The 23,686-nt window shown below is 39.3% G+C and overlaps 1 protein-coding gene across 1 annotated transcript; it reads left to right on the top strand.

Moving 5' to 3' along the window:
- Window positions 1-890: 890 nt before the first annotated feature.
- On the top strand, window positions 891-23,686 carry AGBL3 (AGBL carboxypeptidase 3; the record flags this gene model as incomplete). The annotated part of the gene is made up of 14 exons (XM_084305920.1): window positions 891-917; window positions 2,029-2,089; window positions 3,380-3,562; window positions 5,458-5,565; window positions 8,277-8,415; window positions 8,910-9,689; window positions 11,515-11,677; window positions 12,748-12,874; window positions 13,439-13,533; window positions 13,693-13,769; window positions 14,900-14,966; window positions 18,254-18,322; window positions 19,465-19,522; window positions 23,634-23,686. 14 exons carry the CDS (start codon window positions 891-893, stop codon window positions 23,684-23,686), a joined length of 2,007 nt encoding a protein of 668 aa, XP_084162046.1.

Raw genomic sequence — 23,686 nt, 5'->3', positions numbered from 1 at the left:
TCTGGGGGATGCTCACTGAAACACATCACAAGACATAACATGGTTCTGACCGGGGTGATGACAGAAATAAAAGTCAGTAACTGAAGTAAGAGCACATGGTTGATTTTATTTGATTCGTGTTGTGGTTAGGTTACAGAGACTGGTGCTGGTACAAGGGAAGTAAATCTAATCATTCATCTGGCAATTTAGGGCAGCAAAAAAAGAGTTCTGAAAGTATCAGGATAGCAATCGGACAGTATTACTTTTCAGCCTACAAAAGAGAATCATTTTTCAAGCCTCCTTCAGGAGTTTTCCCACTATTTGCCCAAGCTGCAGTGGTTTTCTAGGTGCCCACAGTAGTACGCTAGATGTGCTTATTGTATGTTAAACAGTTTTCACTCGTTATAAGCAGGAAGACATGATGGCTCAAATCTCCTTTCTCAGAGACTTTTATAGGCACTGCAGTTAGCACGAGACTGAGACATAAGCTGTTGACTTGACACGCATGTGCGAGATGTGCAAACACTGAATTTACTTTATTGCAGTATTTCATGCTGATTATGCCCCCTGACGTGCAGGGCAGAGGGTAACGACCCAAAAACCGCCCTTTTCCACGCACAGCCCCGCGAGGTGCCGGAACGGGCTCCTCAGCACCGCCACCCAGCCACCGCCAGGCGGCGACTCGGCGCCGCCATCTTGGGGCAGCCCCGCTCGGCGCCGAACTCTCGCGAGAGGCGACGCGGTTGCCATGGCAGCGGGGCGGGACGCCCGGGCCCGGCGCGGCCTCGCTCACCCAGGCCGCCGGGGAAGCGCCGCCCCCGGGCCGGGCCCCGGCCGCGGCCCTGCGGGGAGCGGGCAGCGGGGCGTGAGGGGCGACAGGGGGTGGGAGGCGGCGGCCGCGCCCCGCGAGCATGTCGGGAGGCCCGGAGCAGCAGCAGGCAAGGGCACCCCGCGTGGAGGACGGGCACGCAGGGTCCCGCGGCTGCTCCAGAGGTGGCGGGCGCCGCCGCTCCGAGCTCTGCTGTGACAGCGACGACAGTTAAAATAAAGTGCCCTCAGCTCCCCGGGAGCTCTGTACAGTGCTGGCAAAGTCAGCAAAGCGAGACCCCCTCCGCGTCACGGTTATATCTCTGCCTTGGCTTGTGAACTGTTGGCAGCTCTTCACCTGTGAAAATCAAGCCCTCGATCAGCGATGGGGCTAGCAAAGCTTTAGAAATCACATCCTGTATTTGCAGCTGCAGGAAGTGTGAATGGGAGCAAAAAATAAAGCTGGGTGTTTTTTCCAGCTGTGAAATGGATTGGATGTTAAGGACACTCATATTACAGGAAGGAAATTTGTTTTTTAATTGAATATGGTGTGAACGAAAGGGGGCTAGATTGAAAGAACATGAAATAAATGCTATGTTAAGCACAGAAAAGAGGACAAACACTGTTGTCCCTGGGTTGCCTTGCCAGTATGCTTCAAATTTAACCCAGGATTGCTGATTGCTTCTCATGGTCCATGAGCAGCCTGGATGCAGAGTGGTTCCTGTTTAATTTTTGCCAAGTGTTAAACCTCTATTTACTGATTATCAAGTTCCTCATTTCCCTGTCCCGGTCATTATTGCTTTGGGATTATTGTGGCATATACCCGCATTGCCACCAAAAGGACTGCTGCTGTTGGTTTCCATTGTCTCTCCTGCTCTTATGTTAGCGGACTTGTATGATGAGCTGGATCAGAGGGCTAGCTAATGTAGCTGAAAACCAGACATTTTTGTCTTATGTTAGTTTTCTCTTCTACCTTTTCACCCAACAGTATGAATACCAGTACCGCACAAGAGAGGCACTGGGGAAACAGGCTAAGTCAAAGCCTGTCTCCTGTGAGAGGCAGCCAAGAATAATGGCATTGTAAAGGACTATGCAGACTTGGCCTAATTATTTTTCAAGCCATAAGTAAAGTAAACCAAAGCAGAGGTAGCTCTTCTCTCTGAAAATAAGAAAGGTCAAGCTGTCCTGCTATAGACTTTTGATTTTAAGTTAGGTTGGTTTTGTTGTGTTTTTTTTTTTTAGGATGAGGACTCCCATAACTCGTTTGTGGCAGAAGATAGTCAGCAGTGTGCAGTTCATACAGGTTAGGACCTTTTTTGTTATTTCCCTACATTTTCACTGTAAGACCACTGTGGGTAAGAAAGGGGAACGGAACAGGTATCAGTAAGCATATAACTGTCAAGCTGTAAATTAAATTGGAGCTAGGTCTAGTCACACTTTATGGCTCTTGACCTAGGTGAGTGATTATCTCGGTCCCATCCTGCAGTATGCTCTTGATCACCAAGTACTGATTTGGTATTTTAGTAGCCAGTTATCCATTAAAGTTAAGTACTAACTAGAGTTTAAAGATCGGTTCAGAAGTTTTGTTTTCAGTTCATGTGCATTTCACATATAGTATCATCTACACTTGGATCCTTGCAGTGAAGAGCTGTTGTTTATTACGGTGTTCTTGTTTGTTGTGAGGAGAAGTAGTTCTAGAAACCAGATCTAAGCTGATTAGGTTTTTTGTTTGTTTTGTTTTGTTTTGTTTTGTTTTCTGGTAAAATAAGTGCTGTGGGTGCTGGTATCTGATTCAGACCCAAAACAAATTTAAAAGAATAAAATTTCCATGAAACCAAACTCCTGTCTTTTGGACTGTTCAAAGTGGGTAGTAGTAAGGACAGAGGGAAAGCTTTGAAGGGGTATCTTTTCCTACCAATGGCAAAGACAAGTAATTGACTTTGGCCAGTGTAGTGGTCAGTGCACAGTACCAGTCCCAATCTTCAAATTAATAGTTTTTTATCAAAACCCTTTCTCTGCCTGTCATGTTTTCATTCATGTGGCTTCTCATGACTTGGCAGGGTTCCTTGTGGACAAGTAAAAGCTCCCAGCTCCCCCAGCCTCTTCCAAATGTCTCTGGAGATGTACAAAATTCTCGATACCATCAGATTGTTCTCTCTCCTGTCATGCTAGCCAGTACTATCTCGTTATCAAATACACTGTGTGATAAGTTTTATAGGAATAAGCTTTGTTCTGTATTTGTGTAATATTGTGCTGTACAGATTTGGGCTTAGGCATTGAGACTGTAGGCCTTACCATAATATGCTAGTAATAAAAGCAGTAATAATAACAGGTGTCATCATTTTCTACAGGAACCCACATAAGCTATTTCTTGCTATAGTGCTCTGTAGTTTAATGAATTAACTGTTCATTCAATGCTACTTTTAAATTCAGTGTGATTTATAGGCCAGAACATTGCATTTACGTTTCACTGGGATGTAATTTTATTGTGCCATGCTTAGTTATGTTAATTTCATGTAGATAATTTGTGCAGCCTGTTTCCGCTTGAAAGAACAACAGAGACTGATGTGAGGGTTCTTTTGCTTTCTTACAGATTCTGTTTATGCTGATCTTTTTCCAAGGGCAAAACAGATTCTGTTACCATCTGATTCAGAGGCAGAGGTTCCACACCTTCAGGAGCTGTCAAAGCCATGTGACTTACCACCTGTAGGTCAGTTTTCCCAGGTGTACTGGCCAAACCAATGTGAAGTCATCAGGGACAGAATTGAGCACATTGGTAAGTTGCTGCGGTATGCTCAAAATCTTGCTTGTGGGCAAAGGGGAAGCACACCTTACATATAAATACAGCCAAGAATTTCTTGTTAGTATGACTGAGATCTTAAGAGAGAAATCACTATTAGTTCAGATCTAATTGCTACAGAAGAAGAAAGAACAGTAGTGCAGTTAAAATTTTCATACATATGCTTAACTCACATCCTTTTCCTGCTCCCCTTCCCACTGGTCCTCTAGGTCCTCAGGTCAGTGGTTTCATTCCAGAAGTTACATTCTGGTGGAGGGGAGGGGTTGCTTGTTGTGAACTGTCACCCCCTGGAGTCCTTTGCTGGGAGAAATATGATGTTCATATTGATGATATCTTCTTCCTTACTCTGGGAACCAAATGACTTTGGGGAGTCATTTTTATATGTTTGATTGCTTGCTCTTACACTTTTCTCTTTTGTGTTGGTCTGCAGCTCCATGTTAGATCTGAATTTAGTTTATATGGTATCCTTTACATTTGTTAGATATTATTTCATTGTTCTCTTTGTTGTTCCTAAAATGAGTTTTGTCGAGCTCCAGGTCTGCATTTCTTCAGGTGACAATAGGAGAGTTGTTTATAGCCATAGGGTCTCCAGTGCCAAACTTGTGCCCTGTCCATTACCATCCCGTGACAGTACTCCTGTACCACATCCTACATCCCAACTTCTCGAAGCCTGTTATTGGACCAGGCTTTTATTTCCCAAAGCCTCTGTCTGCTACTGGACCAGACCTGTATTTTGCACGCTACATAATTCTGTTGGAGTTGCAAATATCTCGATATGCACAGAGTAACTGCTTGTTTCTGTTGTCTGTATAAGCCCACAAAATACTACACAAAAATAAACAATGGTAAAGCACATTAGCCATGTACCTGGTCCGTTAGATTACTGTCACAGCTAAACTAAGTGAAACAAAGCTGCAAACAGGTAAGAAAAGTTCAGACAGATTAAGCCTGATTATCTTCAGTCCAGAGGTCTTGCAAACTCAATACAAATTGTATGGCCTGTTACTAGCAACGTCAATGTTTTCAGAGTTATATAACCATAACCATGACCATGACCATAACCATAGAACCATATATGGTCATATAACCATATGTTATAACCATGGTTATAACCATATATGGTTATATAACCGTAAACATCTGAATGCCACTAATAACTGCTTTTATGCAGTCTGTACAGAAGTCATACTGCGAACCTATTAGGAGACGATGAAGGCTTGACCAGTTCCTGTGCTTTATAAATACAAACAATTGTGATTTGGAAGTAATTAGTAGAAATCAGAAATGCACAGAGGTGGGACTGAGACATCTATGGCTTTATTCTGTTGTCTATGAAAATAGAATATCTTCAATTGAATGAGATGAGACCGCTGTGAGTATTGCAGGAAGGAAACGCCAACTGTCACAATGTACCATCAGTCAGGGTTCAACAAACAGTTTTTTGACATGCCAGGTAAATGTCCTGCGATTTGCAGGGAGGCACTTTGTTGTAGCCATGCAGTGTCTCTGTGGCCAGCAATCAGTGACTTCACTCTGTAGTTGGAGCTTCTGTTTTCTTGATGGTACCATGTGCTTAGAGGGAGCAGTACAGGAATTCTGAGTAACTGCTGGGCAAACAAGCTGTACAAAGAATGGAAGTAGGTTTGCACAGCAAAAGTTAGCCCGTGCACAGACTGATACATCTTTTTATTTAGAGTTATAGTGGAGATTTGTTCACAGATCAAAAAAATGACGTTCATAATGGGGAATCCCTATTCCCTTATGTATAACCAGAGTAAACAGAGTGAACTGCTTTTCATTGTGTTCTTCACACTGTGTAGACTCTAATACAATCTTCCTGCTCATAGTTAATCTGTGTATCACTTTTTCAGATTGGATACCCACTACCCCTGAGCCAATGTACACTCCAACAGGTTTGGAGATGATGCCGCCATACCAACCTCCTGACAAGGGCACTGTGGTTTATCTTGGAGAAGAAGGTGAGAATACCTTGAGAAATGTTGCTGTCAGCTGTAGGTAGGTGAAGCACCTTCTTTGATGCCAATGTTTTAGCTTCTTAATGAACCTAATTCAAAGCCTAATGAAATCAGTATGGTTTTATGTTGTTATTTTTAAGCAGTTGGCAATAAATCCTTTTCCTATAGAAAAGGAATAAAATTAGTTACACAGCAGTCTTATCAGCCATATGTTCTGCTCATGCTGCTAATAAACTCAGAAGACCAGCTCAGTTCAAGTCATTGTTCCCAGTGAATGACAGCATGAAGCAGCTGAAATGTGTTGCTTATAAAATATGAGTGGAGAAAGATTACTTAACATCCAACCAAAAGAGAAAGTAAAAAAGACGAGAGCTCTACAACTACAGGATCACCACTAAAGTCTGCGCTGGGAGAAATTTTATTACCCTGTCTGCAATAAATGTTTAGCCAAGACTTATAAACAAAACCTGACCAGACTGGATCAGTGCTTAATTACAGGCACCACAGTCTGGCAAGGATTAACTGGACAGAAATGAAGGGGGTTGGTTGCCCTACTCCACCATCACCTGTTGATTAACAGAGGTTTATTTTTTTTTTCCCTATGTTTACTAAGTTGATACAATTGCCTTGAGTGAACTTGGAGCTTCTGGTGGTTGTTGATTTTGGCCCTGGGCCACTTGTGCATAGATAAGAAGGGATAATAATAGTTTTGCAATTCTAGGATAACTAGCTGTGGCCACAACATTTTCAGATGTGCAAAACTGAAAGGATGCTGACATCATTTTTGAAGTCAACATGCCTGGTAAAGGCTTGCAATATGCTAAAAAGTACCAGTATTTTGAAACAATGCTTATCTGGAAATTTGCTGTCTCTGCAGAATGGGAATATTACCCATCACTAGTAGGTTGCTCCATGTGGTAATCCTCCACCTGAATTAAGTCATACTGCTGACCAGGAAAACTGGTAACTGTTGTGTGTCTGGGAAAAAACTTCTGTCCTCTGCAACCAGACCTGCTAACCTACTGTAAGGTATAAGGTGTAGAGGAACACTCTGAATCCCTGTATTCCGCCCTTTTGAAAACAAGGACAGTGATTTCTGTTACAATTCATTGTCAGTCTTTAAAAATGTAACTTCCCACTTTCTGGGACAGAAACCCCCAGGTTGGTAGCTTTGCTATCTAAGCTATATAGCAGTAAACATAATTTTTAAAACCCTAACATCCTCTGTACAGAGGACATCTGTAGGGTAGGGCAGAGACACCTTACACAGATTTACAATGTGAGTGCTACTTTGACTGGCATGTCATGAGCCATCGTATCCTGAGGGAGGCAGCAGCTTCACTCTCCTGATTCCCACTGAATTTGACTTCAACGGGAGCTGCAATGCAAGGAACTACCTGCTTCTGAGTTCCTGCAGGCCCTCCTAAAATCTAATTTAGGAGAGAAAAATACAATCCAGTGGTGACCCTCGTGAAAAAAATAAAAAATCAAAATACCATGATAGACAACTCAAAATTCTTCTAATGAAAAGCCCTATGGATCTGTAGTAATTTAGATCACCAAGAGCAAGACACTGATTACATCCTTTGTGTATGGCAACAGCAAATGAGTGAATGGAAAAATGTCCTATAGCAATCTCAGTTTTGAATAACTTCTCTGAGTCATTGTCAGAGCTTTTCTAAAACTACAGGAGAGTACAGCTCATGCTCTGTGAGTCAGGATAAAATGACCAGCACCATGATGCTGAGTTCTGCAACCAGAACTCAGATCTCTCAGATCTCTGGGCTCCTGGCTTTCAGCAGAGGAGATGTGTCTTCTTTCTCTTATTTTGTGGGTACAGCTTGGAGGTACCCACAGGTAGCAAGAAGCTTTAATTACCTAATTTTTCTACAACTTGGGGGCAAAAGCTTTGCCACTACGTAGAGCATCAATGCAGCGAAAGAAAAGAAAAAAAAAAAAAAAAAAAAAGCATGAGAAGTAATTCTTGCTTTAGTTCTGTAAAGAGAAGATCCTTTACCAATAAAATTATGCAAAGAGTATTCTGGAACCTAAATAACTTCCCAGCCAGAAAATTTGCTGATCTAGCAGTTCTGGTTTTTAATGAACAGCAGTAATGAAGGTTGTAGTAAAACGTTGAGTTATACCTCGGTGAGCCTCTCATCAGAACAGTGGAAAAGGTAGCAGAACAGAGAAAAAGGAGATCTGGGCTCAAATTGTATGCTAAATGTGATGTGAAAACATCACTTACAATATGAAAATAACTGCTGCTAGGTCTGGGTCATCTTTTTGCTTCTACACTAGAAGATTTCAATACAGAGATTTAAAAATAAACTGATGGCAACAGTTGTCAGCTACATATAGTTTCTGAGGAGAGAACTTCTCTGCGTGACTGGTGAAAAGACCTGGAGTAGCTGAGTCTTTTGAGTCCTTCCACCTAATTCAGTTGCTTTGCCTAAGTGCAGAATATGAATTGCCCTAAGCTCACACAGAGACACACATGCACCTCCAAGACAGTCAGATTTTAGGCTGGCCAAAATGCTGGGAATAGGCAGCAAAATCTTCCAAGTCATTTCTTTTATGCTTACTTAAAGTATGTGTTGAAGCTCAGCTACATGCAGTTGTCTGTTTCTAGAAGAATTTTTTGTAAGGTTGTATGTATTCCCTAAAATGGCTCAGACAGAAACTGAAGACATTTGTTCCACTCTTTCCACTAGCTAACACAGCATCCTGCTTCATGTATTCCCAAGTGAGAGGTCTGTGCCCCATGAAGCAGGTCCTCCATCAGAAACTGGACAACACACTCATCTTTGAAGCACGGTTCGAGAGTGGGAATTTGCAGAAGGTGGTTAAAGTGTAAGTTTATAGTCTTTCCTTCTTTTATTACAACAGTTATTATCTGAGTTGTTATTGCCTGCAGCGTGCTACTGGTTTCTGAGCAGGTTGTGTTTCTCTGGGTTTGTCATTTGTTTTACACTAACTGAATAAGCTTCAAAAGTTGTTCCAGCTAACCTTCACATGAAATGATCTGATAGCCATTTTATAGCACTGAATGATTTCTGTAGGTAATCATCACCCACCGAAATTCACACAGCTTTTCTTCAGCACCTCCTTTTCAAACATCGCATAGAGAACTTTTTTAGAAGTCCTAGTCATTATTAGAAGTCCTGAGGAAGACAGCAGTTGCATTATTGACACACTCAGAGCAGTTAGGCATCTTTTCCTGGCAGCTTTGTAGGCTTTAATTTATGACAGCATAAATCTGCAAGATTTGCACCTGGTTCACCGCAGGGTACTTCTTCATGGCAGCCTACCAGTATCACAACTGTTTGCCTTCTTTTGCCTACCAGTAATGACTTTGAGTACCAGCTGACCCTGCGCACCGACCTCTACACGAGCAGACACACGCAGTGGTACTACTTCCAAGTCAGCAATACTCAGGCAGGGATGCCGTATCGCTTCACTATTGTCAACTTTACCAAGCGTAACAGCCTGTATAAACATGGTTTGCGGCCACTGTTGTACTCAGAAGCTGATGCTAAGAAGCACAATGTTGGCTGGCGAAGGACAGGAAATGAAATCAAGTATTATAAAAACGATGTGGGCAAAGGTGGACGTCGGTATTTCTCACTCACTTGGACGTTCCAGTTTCCTCATGACAGAGACACCTGCTATTTCGCCCACTGCTATCCTTACACCTACTCCAACCTGCAGGAGTACCTGGTGGACATCTCTAAAGATCCAGTGAAGTCCAAGTTCTGCAAGATTCGCATCTTGTGCCGTTCCCTGGCAGGAAACATAGTGTATGTCCTAACTATCACCAACCCGCCTGAAAGTGGCAACAACACAAAGAGGAAGGCTGTGATACTAACTGCAAGAGTGCATCCAGGAGAAACCAACAGTTCCTGGATAATGAAGGGATTTCTGGATTACATTCTTGGCAATTCACACAAAGCTCAACGGCTCCGGGACACTTTTGTCTTCAAAGTGGTGCCAATGTTAAATCCAGATGGTGTGATTGTGGGAAATCATCGCTGCTCTTTAACAGGACAGGACTTGAACCGCAAATACAAATGCAAAGTGAAGAAATGTTATCCTTCCATCTGGTATACCCGAAACATGATCAGAAGGTAACCTCATTTTCTTTCCCTCTAAAATAGGTGATTTTTCTTTCCAGTGTCTCTCGCTTAGCATGACTTCTCTCTGTCACTTATTGTTCTGGTATTATTTATATCTTTGGTGTGTACCCAAGCCTTTCTGACTATTTAGTTTCCCTTCAGTTGTATTTCATAGAGGGCAATTTTTTTCTTTGGTGTTCTGTAGGCTTTCCTGTAACATGTTTCCCCCTTCCTGGTTACAACCTGTATCTCCAAAGTTAGAGTTCTCATCAAAGCTTTTTCACCACATTTCTCCCCATTATCCTCTGCCAAGATCTTCTTATCAAAGTCCTAATGTTTCACTCATTTTCTTTTCTGGCATGAAACCATGTCTCTGAATGAATTTAGGTTAAGAATAGATCCCAGCTGTCTATTTGACAGAAAAGACTGTCAAGTTTGCTGTATGTTTTACTATAAATATGTTTGATTTCTTAGGCAGACCAAAGTCACATAGACATAAATACTCTGGATATAAAATTAAATCTTCAGATATTAAAGTAAATCTTCAGCGAGAAAACTTAGCTAGTATTTTTTTTTTAACTTCTGTAACAAACTGACACAAATAGACCCTTGTGGAAAAAAAGAAAAAAAGAAAAAAAAAAAAAAAGAAAAAAAGTCAGAATTAGTATATTTAATGCTTTCCATCCAGCGCCATTTAAAACAGACTGTTTTAAATAAGATCAGTGTTCTTTCAAGTATATATTTCAGCATGTATATCCCTCACTTAAAGGAGATGAGCCTGTCCCTCTTGTTCTTTTCCATGAGAATTTCTCTGTCTTACTGTATTAAAACAGCCTGCACATTTAATTACAGTGCCCTGTAATTAAATAAATTAGGTGTGCTGAAGTGCTTCTGGCCTTCAGATTCAGAGTCAGCTGAGTCAGACAGATAAATTTATTATTGCTTCCTTCTTAGCTCTTGCATGGATTTCCAACTCCTGTCCAGAGCAGAGCCCCAGCTGACACACTGTAGTGCCATGACATCTTCTGTGTAGGACTCTGCTTCAACAGGAATTGGGTATCAGGGTTGGGGGTTGCTAAACCCCAATATATCCACCTACAGATTTTATTTTAAAAAGCTAGTTTAGTGCTAACACACTATAGAGTCTTGGCACATCATAAAAATTGTGACTCCAGCTTGAATAAGGGAAAGAGTATTCACTACATCATTCTGACCAACTTATGCTTCAGTCTTGTAATTGTACAACATGTATTATTCATCATATGTACCACAGCAAAAGAACAGCAGGTAAGAACAGGGGGTTTCAGCTGTACAACATGCTGCACATCTACAGAGGTGGATGCATATAACTGAACCTGGGAGTTAGAGGCTAAAAAAAGGGGAAAGAGAGAAGAGGAGAAAAGACGGTGGAAAGATAAATACCGTAAACACCATGCAGCCACTGCACAGTAGGAGATTGAAGAAATTATATGCAATTAAATAAATAAATAAATCTGTGAACACATGATTTTAAAAGATGGTGCCTAGCTCTGGAATTCATGAAGATAGCTAAGCTGTGAAAGCTTATGAACAGATGGACAAAGATTGCTGATGCGTAGTCATGTCTGTATTTCTGTGCAGTGACAAGTGTTTGATCCTGGAGGAGCTGAGCACTCTGCCTCTAATCTAGCATTCTAAATGTTAAATTTAGCACTCAAAATAGAAAACTCCTATTAATTTCTTGCACTTTAGATTAAAGATGAGCTTCACTGTATCATGTTAGCTCAAACTAGTACTTCTGAGGTGGGAAAAAAAATCACGCTTGTTAGCAAAGTATTCTGTGTTGTCCATATTACAGAGTGATGGAGAAACGTGACATTTTTCTGTATTGTGACATCCATGGTCACAACAGAAAACAAAATGTCTTCATGTATGGTTGTGAGAGAGAGCAGCAACCAAAAGCACCGTACTTGCAGCCACGTGCCTTTCCTCTCTTGCTGAGCAAGAATTGCCCAGATAAGGTAAGCAAATGCCAGACCAGAAAATTATTCACTTGAAATTTCAAACAACAACTGTGATCCCTAAGTTTTTTCTAAGGGTATCATATCGTCTTAGAGACTGCACTTCACCTAGTAAAATAATCTTCAATTGGCTAAAACTGGAAATGTTAGAAAAATGAAATTTTAACTCCTTTGAAGTTCCAGTACCCCAAAATGTGTTGTGCTGAATTGGGTCACAAAGTTAACATTTTTAACAGAATTAAAAACAGAATATCAAAGTAACGTTATTCTAACAATTTGAAAAACTAACATTAAATATTACTTATACATAAAGTCCAGCTTTGTAATATATAGTAGAACTAAAAACAACCAAGTAAATAGGAAGCTAAAGAGGAAAAAAATCTCTAGGCTGAATCTTTTTGAATTGTTTTCTGTTGAAAATTGTGTTAAAATCACTGTGTTTATGTAAGATATTTCAATTTGAAAAAAAAAGAGGAAATGATTAGTATTAAAATGTGTAATTTTCCAGCAAAATCTAACTGAAGTAAGCTTCTTTTGAACCAGAAAGGTGGTAAACGTTCAATAATAAAACAACACACAAGCTAACCTACTAGATTTCACTGCATACTTGCAGCTAATGCTGTTTTCCTCAGATATCAGTGATAGTAAGGTGGTTGTGAGCTCCAGATCTGATCTCAACATTAAACTGTTGATCTGTTAACTCACAAGAAAACTGTTCTGATTTTTTAGTAAATATGCACATTGGTATATATCACCTATTTAGCAGTCTTATAAGATTTAGAAAGGGTAAGTATAGCCATGTAAAAAAATAAGTGCAGAAGTCCCAGAAATCCCTAAAGTAAATTAAACTTCTGGTTGAAGGACTATTCTGTTGTTTCACCTATATCTCCGTTATTCCAGTAATAACAGTGATTGTCCTGAACTATATTGTGCAATATTCAAATAAGGTAGAGTGAAAACTCACAATTATTTTCCTGGTAGATAGGATATAAAAATATTTGCAGGGTTAAAGTGAAATTCTTGCATCCTCCTATTTACGTCAAAGGCTAATAGTGTACCTGTCTTTTGAGTTCTCATTCCCAGACTGCCGTTTCAGAGTACGAAAGAGCAAAGAAGGTACAGGTCGAGTTGTAATGTGGAAGATGGGCATCAACAACAGCTACACTTTGGAAGCCTCTATTTGTGGCTCTAAGTTGGGTGAGACAATTCCCTGTAGCTATTCAGTAGGAATCATCATACAAGACCTTTACTTTTGCTTTTTCAGGGAAAGTGGTAGCTTAAGGTACCAACTCTTGCTGGTGTTCTGTCTTATTGGTTAGAAATGAATGATGATTGAAGATAAGATTTGAAAAAAAAAAAAAAACAACCCTACAGCATGCACCTGGTGACCTTTCAGGCCACCACCAGCATTATTACATATCTACCATGAAGCAACAATATTAATGAATGGCAAATTCAAAGTAGTAACTAAAATAGTTGTATGGGAATCAGTTATCGGGAAGAAAATCCTCAATAAAAAGAAATACTGTTGGTGCTGAAAGTAATATAATGCATAGTTAATCCACTCTGAGTGGATAGATTTGTCCGTATGGGCAGAACAGTGATCTGTAATGCTATCTGTATAAACTCTGGCAGTCATAGACCTTTCTGGCATTTGTCAGTGAAGAGTTTGCAGTCAGCCACCATCCTGAAATACCACAGCTCACAGTCAGCAGGATTACTGACATTTCTATTTCTGACTTGCTCCTATTGATGTTGCAGGCTGGAGACAAAGCACCCATTTTGATATGAAAGACTTAGAGTCAATAGGACAGCATTTCTGTGATGCTCTCTTGAACTACTCTGTTCATAATGAGGTAAGGAAAGTCCCTCCTAGGCCTTTTCTCCTGCCTCTGTTTATCCTACTGTGGCAAAACATAATACTTAACAGGGTTACAGTAATAGTAAATTTGATAATGCCTTTTATTAAAGCAGTCAACTAAATATGTGGTATGTCTTATTATCTGTGCCTGAAGGAACAAGAGAAAGTAGTGAGACAGCAAACTAAGGTGAAATCTGAAGTCCTCAATTCTGATATATACTGGGATTCCAGGTAACTTAGAACTATAAAGATATACCACAATTTATTGTGTGTTCTCCACACTGTGTAAAGAGTGCCAAGTAAATGTTAGAAGTGTTATTAACATTAGATTTTTAATATTCACGTTTCTTAATTTAACAGTCCTTTGTTATATATATATATATATATATATATATATATACACACAAACCCCATATGCAAACCTTAATGATTGGAAATAGAGCTCTGTATCCGCCCAAGGTGCCCCTCCTGAGGAGAAAATAAACTGCATTGGTGCAGAGCTTGATCTCTTGCATCACTTGAATCATTATTTTTTTCCACCTTAGATTTTGCAGAGCAATTTAGCCATGATACAAAGTCTATTGTTGTAGTTTTTTGTATATGTAATTTCACTTACCGTGGAAGATGCTAGTGTGATTCCATTTAGCCAAAGGTTATAATTTCAGGGTAATTTCAGGTACAACAACCAAACGATACAGTTCTTAAATATGATCAGCTCCTCCTGTGCCAATACTGACTGTGAGTGACAGTATGATCAGTTGTGCAGGTGATTTGTGTGAGCTGGGCATATATGTGCTATACCTGTAGCCCTATGGACATTTCTTTGGGAATAAAACTTTAATAAATTTCTTTTCTGGGGAAACACTGATGGGTTGGATCTATCTCATCTAACTTTAGGTGCACAGGGTATAAAAATTAAGAGCTGAGCTTCACAACTAGTACTAGAAGTGCTAAATAAAGAAAGACACAAGATCCTAATGCGTTCTCAGACAACTAAGAGAAGGATCTCTGTGAACAAGGAGAAAGATGTTCTGTGGGAGGATTTAGGAGGAGAGGGATAAGGTATGTGAAGTAGAACTAAAAGAAAGCTGCGTAGAAGAAGGAGATGCCACCTCGACAAATCAGATCTCTTCCAATAATCAAGCTTTCTCTAAGATGACACCCACTTTTTGCAGGTTAGCTAGCTGTAGGTTAGCTGTAAAATTAAAATGTGGATCTGGAAGACAGGCATGTAGAAAACATATTGCTACAACTAGAGATACTACAGAAAACACCCGGTAATGGTTGAAATTCCTGCTGCAAAATACAGTTTGCAATTACCAAACTCAGAAATTAAACACAACAATGCTCGTCTTTCACAGCAGTCAAACTTCTGACAGCTCAGACTCCTGTGATCTCCCTGCACACAGGCAAAAACTAGGCACTAAGGTATGCTATGAATTTTTCTTAGCTGTTTACATCTCGGACCTGAATGCCACTAGGAAAGAATAACTAGCGTGTAATAGGATCTATTTTGAAGAAGCTTGGTATTCAGTTGGTGAGAATAATAATTAACAAATTAATCAGGTAGCTGATAATTATAAAGCACTTGTGTAATCTGTAGATATAAGGTCCAAATGAACAGTGCAGAGCAATACTATTATTTAATAGCTTAACCCAAATTGTAAAAAAGGTGGTGTTTTAGTTTCAAAGAAAGGCAGATATCTACCTGCCAGGTTCTGCCATGCAGAGGAGTACGCAGACGTAAGATCAGGGTGAGGAGGACATCAGCTTTTAGTACAAAAAGTATACATTTGTACGCTGATGTCAGCTATACTTTGCAGGCACTCAGTTCAGTGTTCAGTAGTTCTCCTCGCATGCATACAGGCACGTTATCATTCTGCTGCTAAGTGCTATCAGCAAAAGACTGCCCCATTGCCTATTTCTAATTTGCAGGTAAATCTAGCGCCAGATTTTACAGTGTTTTCACTGGAAGACAATGAGACATTTTATTTTCCTGAAACATGTATTTACTTGTTTCAGGAAAAATAAAATATACTTTACTTGAATTTTACTTCATTCATGTTTACTTTATGTTTATTTCTTTGGTGACTGTGATTGGTATAATACTCAAAATGTTTGCTGCAGATAAGCAAAACACACTTTTGTGAGTATATTATTTTCTTACCCAACAATAATAGTTCCTGTAAATTGGTACTTCCTGTTTATGTCATAAATACCATAAACAACAGTAAAAGGGGAAACCGTAATACCAAGACTGAGTACTTAAGTATGTATAAAACTGAAGTGACACCCTGTAGCACTTTTCAAAACATGCTGATAAGCATTTCAGATGACTGGGCTGATGGACAAGTTGCATGATTTGGAGTTTTAAGTCTAGTTTTTGTTAACGACAGATCGAAAAAAAATGCAGTCAGATGTAGCAGTTGTGAAAGTGCTTTGACTTCTAGTGTTTACTCACAGCTTGAAATTTCTGCCCCTGTTCCGTTCTATGCAAAAGAACCAAGCAAGAGTTTCCAGTACTAATGTTATTCCCAAGAGTGTTTTAGTCACAGAACATCTAACGCATAGTGAGCTGGGTGAAAAATCTCCTTCACAGCACAGTAACTGATAGCAGAGGGTTAGTGAAAGTACAGAGAGGAGGGGGAAGTATTGAGATCATTTTTTTCCTTAGTGTACCTTCTATCTTGTTTGTTCTTATAATGCTACCTTTAGGATTCAGTTTATTCATATGTGAATGATAAATTGGTGCACTTCTCAGCACTGGATTGAAAAAAAAAATCATGAAAACTCTAGAAAGAAAATGTTAAATGGGCTCTGAAGTTAGCAGCATTTTCTGATTAGTGCTAAGTATCCTGGGCCTTCTGGTACTTCTCAGGTCTTCATAATTTCTTGCCCTACCTCCTCTCATCAGGCTGGCAGCATGCCTATGCTTGTAGGGTATGACAACCTCGGATCTGTGTGAAAAGTGTGCCTAAAACTATGAGCCTTTCCATGACATTGGCTAAAAATAGCCTTGTATGTGTCAAAAGACTCACCATGCCAGTGAGTGGGTTTGAAAAAAAAATCCATTTTTTTTCTGATGTCCTTGAGTGCTGTTTCCCTGTAGTCTATACATGGCACGTACTAGGCAAGGCATGCAAGTTTGCCTCATGTTTGTCACTAAGCTGTAGGTTGAGCTGGCTGCCGCATAAATCTCACAGAGTTCATCACTGCTTATTGTAAAACACCTGTGCATGGTATGCATCTCAGGGATTGCAATTAAAAGCTCTATGATGAAATTTATCTCAGTGACATGAGAGATGTGGAACCCTACTGGATAACTGTGATTTCAGGGACTTTCAAATTCAGAAGAAGTGGAGGGGTGTAACACAACTTTAGGTAACTGAAGCCCAGACAAGCACAGAGAAGACCACTGCAAAAAGTTAGGATATTGCTTCTCATCATTTAGCTTAGTCTTTAAACCTGGTAGACTTGCTTTGTAATATACATAAAAGAAACATCCAAGAACAAAGAAAGACAGGTGCGTTCTTAGAAACACAGAACAAGAACAAGAAGAACATTTAGTAAATGTTGCTTCACAAGAACATTTAGTAAAGCTTAATTGCTTCTGGGTCTGTACTCAGTCTAAACAATGTCATTCAGCTGCCATTGGTTTGCCTGCCAATACCTATGAACAACAGTTCTGTACATATTGCAAAACTGTTGTCTAAGTGGACCTTCACTAGGTCCACATCTGTGATTTCTGTACTGAAACAGGCAAAGACTAATGTTTCACATGATAAATTGAAGCACTTTTGTTGTATGTATAATAGGAGAAAAACACATCCAACTAACACTGTAACAACAGCAAGATGCTGTCAGAAAGTAACATTTTATCAAATGAGTTTGAATGAATAGTACATCACAATTCCTGCAAGAAATTTCTTACTTTTGTCCTTCCCTTGATTATGCATGTTTTGCCTTATGGATCTTATTCAGTGACTAATTTAAGGTTATTAGATCAAAAGACTTACAGAAATTTCCATTGCTGTTCTTGATAGATTTCCTGTAGAAGTACTTAAAGGCATTTGAGAAAGGTGAATAATGGAATATCACAGATACAGTAGAAATTTGACAAAAATCCATGCTGGAGCTGTACATAGCCCTCAATTGCACTCTGTTAACGTTCAGCCTAGAAAACTTTGTGGCCTTCAGATGTAAAATAGGAACACTGTTACTGTGTCCTAGAGAAAGCAAACTGTCATTTGGAAAGAAGTCGCATTAATATTTTGATGGGTAATACTCTTTTTATGTACATATACACTGTAATGCTGGCTGCTTTATGAATGTTTTCATTGGTTCAATGATAGACCAGTGCTTCCCAAGCTTTTTGTATTTTGTGCCACTCTTTCTTTTCAGAAGGCCCAACACTGGAAAAGCAGAGCAGTGGCAATTAATACTACTGAGAAACCCTGCCTTTCCAGGTTCCCAGACTAAAAATAAACCTCCCAAATTGAGGAGGAAGTGAGGTCCCTTGTCAGCGTGACATGTTTGTGTCCAGGTTCGTAAATATTTGCTGAGCAGAACAGCATAAGGAATTCAGTCTTGAGAAGCTTGCTTACATATGTTCATTCTGGCATTGTGATTATCATGTTTATTTACAACTTCTTTTTTTTTTGTAACTATAATATGCCCCAATTAATCAAAATGGTTGCATACTATTTTATGTGCAGAAAGACAACAAAACATCAGGAGATCATTTTAACAGTATTGCTAAGGACAGAAATCATGAAAGCAAATACGTGAGTATTTTTCATCCCAGTGGAAACTTGTTTTGTTTTTTTTTTAACAGAGACCAATGATATATGACAATTCAACCACTGTAACTCTGGAATAACAATTTTGTCACCAGAAGTCACTGATACAGAACAGCCATCTCTCTTTCTTGACAATTGTATCTAGTTTATGCCGCAGATGTGAAAGTATTAGCATCAACAAGTCTGAGGCAGGAAAAATTGTAAAATTCTCTCATGAATGTATTATTTGATACATTTAGATCTCTCTCTCAAGAAATATGCCTTGGAGATGGAGACTATACCAGCTCCCCTTCCATCTCCAAAACTGCTAGTATATCACTCCCTTGGCTGGACCACTATCACTCCTAATCTTGTTAAACACAATTTTTGCCAAGTCCATTAAAACATTTTCTATTGTGGTTTCCTGTCTATCTAACAAAGTGCTGTAAAGAGAAAAGAAAGGGAAAGGTAATTCTAGGAAAACAGGCAATAAATTTCCTAATTAACTTTGGGATTATTACCAAGCCCCAGGTCTGAAATACTTGTGTTTGCATTATTCATAAACTGTGTCATGTCCCTTCATACCGTTCAGATGTGGTACTCAGCATGTATTAGCTGGTCTAGCTACTACCCCATGGGATTAATTTTATTAATGTGTCAATACCAGGATAATTGTTATAAGATCTAATCTTTTTTAAACATATCATTTCTCCATTATTGTTGTTCAGCTTTGTATGTAACTATTTAGAAAATGTGGGCCTTGTTATAGTTGACAAACACCTAAGAATTCTAGGTGGAAACAATGGAGTCAAATGTTTTGTTCCTACTTTCATTAAAAGGAATTTAACTTTTTTTTTTTTTTTTTTTTTAAATGCTGAGCATCCAAAAACTTGAAATGTGAACACAAGTTGCAGAGTTTTCAAGCTTTTGAAAATCAGGCTAAATATTGAATTACTAGAAAAAGCCTATTGCATATTAACTCTTTTCCCACTAATTATTGAACCCTTACCAAACTTTTCCTGTCCTAACTTAGTTGCATACTCCCTGAAAAAAGCCATAAAGAGGTTGACTTATTAATAATACATTTTTCTCATTAATTCTTTTGTTGCTTGTTACTAATTTGCTCATGTTTCTGTTGTGTCTCACAGATGCCAGGCACTGAAACTCAACATAAGATATTTCAGGAATCTGACCCAGTAGAAAAAGGTAAACATCATCTGTTTTTGTGGGTTTTGTGTTTGTTGTTTTTTTTTTTTAAATCTTAAAATCTTAATTAGTCTTTCTTTTTTTTTTTCTTTCTATAATCCTAAACTCCAGAAAAATGAGCATTCCAAGAAAGATAATTACAGAGTTCATTGGCTGCAATTTCACTCAGTCCCTGCAGTTGGAAGAGCCAATTTTTCTTTCCTTTAAACTGTCTTCACATAATTAGATTTGGCTTTACTGTTTGGGAACAGGCTCACTGGAGAAAAACTGAACTTGAGGCAAATTCCAGAGAACTGAACAAATAAATATATACTACTATTGGCAATAGGAGACACATGTTTGTAATAATGTGCTCATATGGAACAGAGAACCTAGAAGAGAAAACATTTGTTGCAGCAATGCTCCAGACTAAATCAAAATTAAAAAAAAAAAATCTTCATTCCCAAGAACAGTGTAAGATACTTCATATACTCAACAGTACATCCAATCATTGAAATATAACATTTTGATTTTGGTTTTGCTTGTCTTTTGTCATAAACAAAACTGTTCTGAAATGTCAGTACGATAAAAAAATATACTCTTAAGTAAATACACTTTTTTTGTTCAGTAAATATGCCTTAGCATGCAAAAAAATAAATATATTAACAAATTACAAATGGAAGCCCAGAATGACCCAGTATAAATTTTAGAAGTGTAAAATCAATGAAAGTTATTTAAAACATGAGAAAAATATAGCAGGTAAATCTGAGTTTAATGTGAAAATTTTCTTAAAGATCAAGGAAAAAAGATCATTTTAACAACAGTAGGACTGCATTGCTAGAGATATTGCTCAGAACAAATGATAAAGCTGTTAAAGATGCTGAGAAGAGAGTCATGTTTAATAAATTCCACATGTAGTGTGTGAAAACAGGAAAGCTGATACACATGAGATGGGTGAGGTACCTTCCTGTCAGTCTGTTACAAAGGAACACATCGAACAAACTTTCTTGGAATATCCTAAAAGCTTTTTATGTAGCTTTTATTCAATCCAATAATTTAAGGATAGGGTTCGGTAGAGTTTTTGTTGGGGTTTTAATTGAAATGTTGCTGTGGACAGAGTATTGGAAAACAATGAAATTTGTTATGCTTAATGTCACACTTCAGGGATTCAGTTACCTAAAGAGCCATGAAACAACCCACCATCAAGTACTCAGAGATATACAAAACAAGTTAATCTGTGAAGAAAGTAGCAAAGTAGAAATGCCCTGAACAGGACAGGAGGCTGCCTGTCCTCACTCCACATTGCCATGTCAGCGTTTATTTATTTTAGTCTTTTTTAATTTACGCCAGCAAACATCTCTGAGCAGTATTAATTACAGCATCAAGTCACTTCTTTTTTCCTAATTCTTACAGCTCATGTTATTGGCAGGTAATACATTTCTCTCCAGTTCTGACCTCTCCTACAGTTAAACAAGTACTCTGAGGATTACAAAAAGAAAGAGGAATCTTTTCATTGAAATAAGAGCTTTAAAATAATTTCTAGGTGTCATGTCAGCAAATTACAAAGAACAGTACCTCAGCCATTATTTTCAAGAGCAGAATTCTAGAATTCCTTGACCAGGATTGGATGAGATGTAGTCATAGATATTATATGCATTTATATTAAGACACACACATACACCAAAAAAATAAAAATAAAGCTAATAAAGCTGTGAGTTTTATAGATTCATATGAAGCTATTACACGTCAGTTGAACATGGGAATGTGAATACATATTACTTATTCTCTGGCTACATGAAGGATACTGGAATTTATTCTCAAAACAGTCTTCATACATATAATGTATGAAGGTCCAGCTAGGGGTCAGCCTCTTCTCACACGTAACTAGCGATAAGACTAGAGGGAATGGCCTCAAGTTGTGCCAGGGGAGGTTTAGGTTGGAAATTAGAAGAAATTTCTTCTCAGAAATAGTAGTTAGGCATTGGAACAGGTTGCCCAGGGAAGTGGTGGAGTCACCGTCCCTGGGGGTGTTCAAGAAAAGGTTGGACGTGGTGCTTAGGGACGTGGTTTAGTGGGTGACATTGGTGGTAGAGGGACGGTTGGATCAGATGATCTTGGAGGCCTTTTCCAACCTTAATGATTCTGTGATTCTATGATAATTATCACACTTTGGAAGCTGAAAATCTAATAATGTCATACTGTAGCAGTATGTTTTGGCAATAGCTTTGTGCTTATTTCTAAATTGCTGTCTCGTGTTTTTTCACACATACAGCCAGAACTATTCTACTTTATGACTACTTTGTTTTTGTCTTAGAGAACTTAACCAGGAAAAAACAAAGTCCGTGGTAGCTAGAAAACTAACCAATAAATACTTGGTTAGTGAAAGGGTTTCTAGGAAGGCGACACGTGAGCCACCTGTGGTATGGAGGGAGAGAGGAAGTAAAAAGTGACTCCCTCTCTGAGCCTCTAAGTTTGGGCACAAATAATTGCATTAATATTGATTTCTGGAATAAGCAGCGCCCATTCTGTTAAGTACATTTAAATATTATAGCTATTAGGGCTTGCCTGCAAAGAGGAAACTGATAAAGAACTTGTGTACTGACTAATGTTTTTGCAGTCTTTGGAGACTTTCTTCCCCAGCTGCAGCTGTGTTCCTAGCTGTTGTGTAGCATGCCCAAGGGTAAAAATAAAACATATCACATGCTTCTAGGTTTTCCTGGAACTGGCCTTACTTAGAAAACAAGAAAAAAAAAATCTTGGCTCTTTTTACTTTGTTATTGTGTTTTTAGATCTGAACTGAAGAACTGTCTCACAGCCTGTAAAACGCTTTACATCTCAGAATCTTTTTCTCCCTCCCCCTGTTCTTCAAGAAATGTTAATACTGGCAGGGTGCATAGTGAAGGCAGATGCTCTACGTGTACCTGAGAGGAAACAATTTCTAGCCTAAAGGTCACTGTGACTCAGGTACTTTCACTACACCTGCTCTGGACCCCTGTTCAGCTGCTGCCTAAACACAGTGGCATCACCACGCCGGAGGCTGCAACACTGCTTTCAGCTTCCCAGGGTGCTGGGACTCTGGCACTTCTCATGCCCCAGAGCACCTTGTTCTTACACAGCCAGCTGTCCTGCAGTGAACACCAGCAGATAAGCTGCTCATGAACATATATCACCTGTGAAATTCAACTGGATAGCACCACCTCTTCTGTCCCATTCCCACCTGTGCTGCTTGACCAGTGTGGTTCAACACAGTACTCATGCACTGGAGATGTCTGTTATGATTCTGCCAGAGTGAACCCCACACACAGTGCAACCATGTGCATCACTTTCAGAAGTGGATGGGTAGCTGTCAGCCCCTCCAGTAGCCTAGAAATTAGGGTGTTTACCAGTAAGAAGGACAGCTGTTATTTTTTTCTTCAGTTCAATGGATTCAAATGTGCATCTGCCACTTCCCTGTGGTACTCTCTAAGCCCCACTCTTTCCAGGTGTGGATTTCCTTTATTCTCTCCTGGTCCAATAGAGCATCTACACTTATTGAGATTGACCCAGAGAGTCATGCAGTCAGAAAAAGAGAAACACAAAAGAACATAGGATGCTACATGACTTGTCAGCCTCCACATAATCCCTGCTCTGAAGACTGAATTTAGTCCAGTGCCATTTGAATGCCCCACTGCCTTGGAGCAGAGACAAGGACTGAGGACGTGCTCTTGAGCAGAGCTGCATGCTTACCAAAACAAGACCATCTTGTTGCCTTTGGCACCTTCACTTCCTGACTTATGGTTTAAAGGATAGTAGAAGAGTTTCACTGGGAGTTGTATGGAGTGTTTCTATCTCAAAATAGCCTTTGTTTGTCAACAAAGAATTGGATGTGGGGATCTGAGTTGGAATCGGCTCGATACAAAGGAAGTCCTAATCTCCCCAACTGGCTATCCTCAGTCTGTATTTTAGTCATCTGGCTTGATATCCAGAGATGTCTGCTTACTATAATTCTACTTAATTCAAGTCTTACTAGCCTCAGCCAGTCATTGAGTCTGAACTGGCTGTGACAAAATTTGGATGTTTCATTGTGTTGTTATTTTTCTCAGAGATATGACATGCAGTTTCGATATTTATTTTTTTTTCTTCTTTTTTACAGTAAAATTGCCAATTACAGCCTCTGCCAAACAAGTAGGAAAGGATTTCAGGTAG

The sequence above is a fragment of the Netta rufina genome (genome assembly GCF_964035555.1).
Source record: "Netta rufina genome assembly, chromosome: 1".
Classification (NCBI taxonomy): domain Eukaryota; kingdom Metazoa; phylum Chordata; class Aves; order Anseriformes; family Anatidae; genus Netta; species Netta rufina.
The sequence above is the reverse complement of the archived record's forward strand: the minus strand, read 5'-3'. Positions and strand labels throughout refer to the sequence as shown.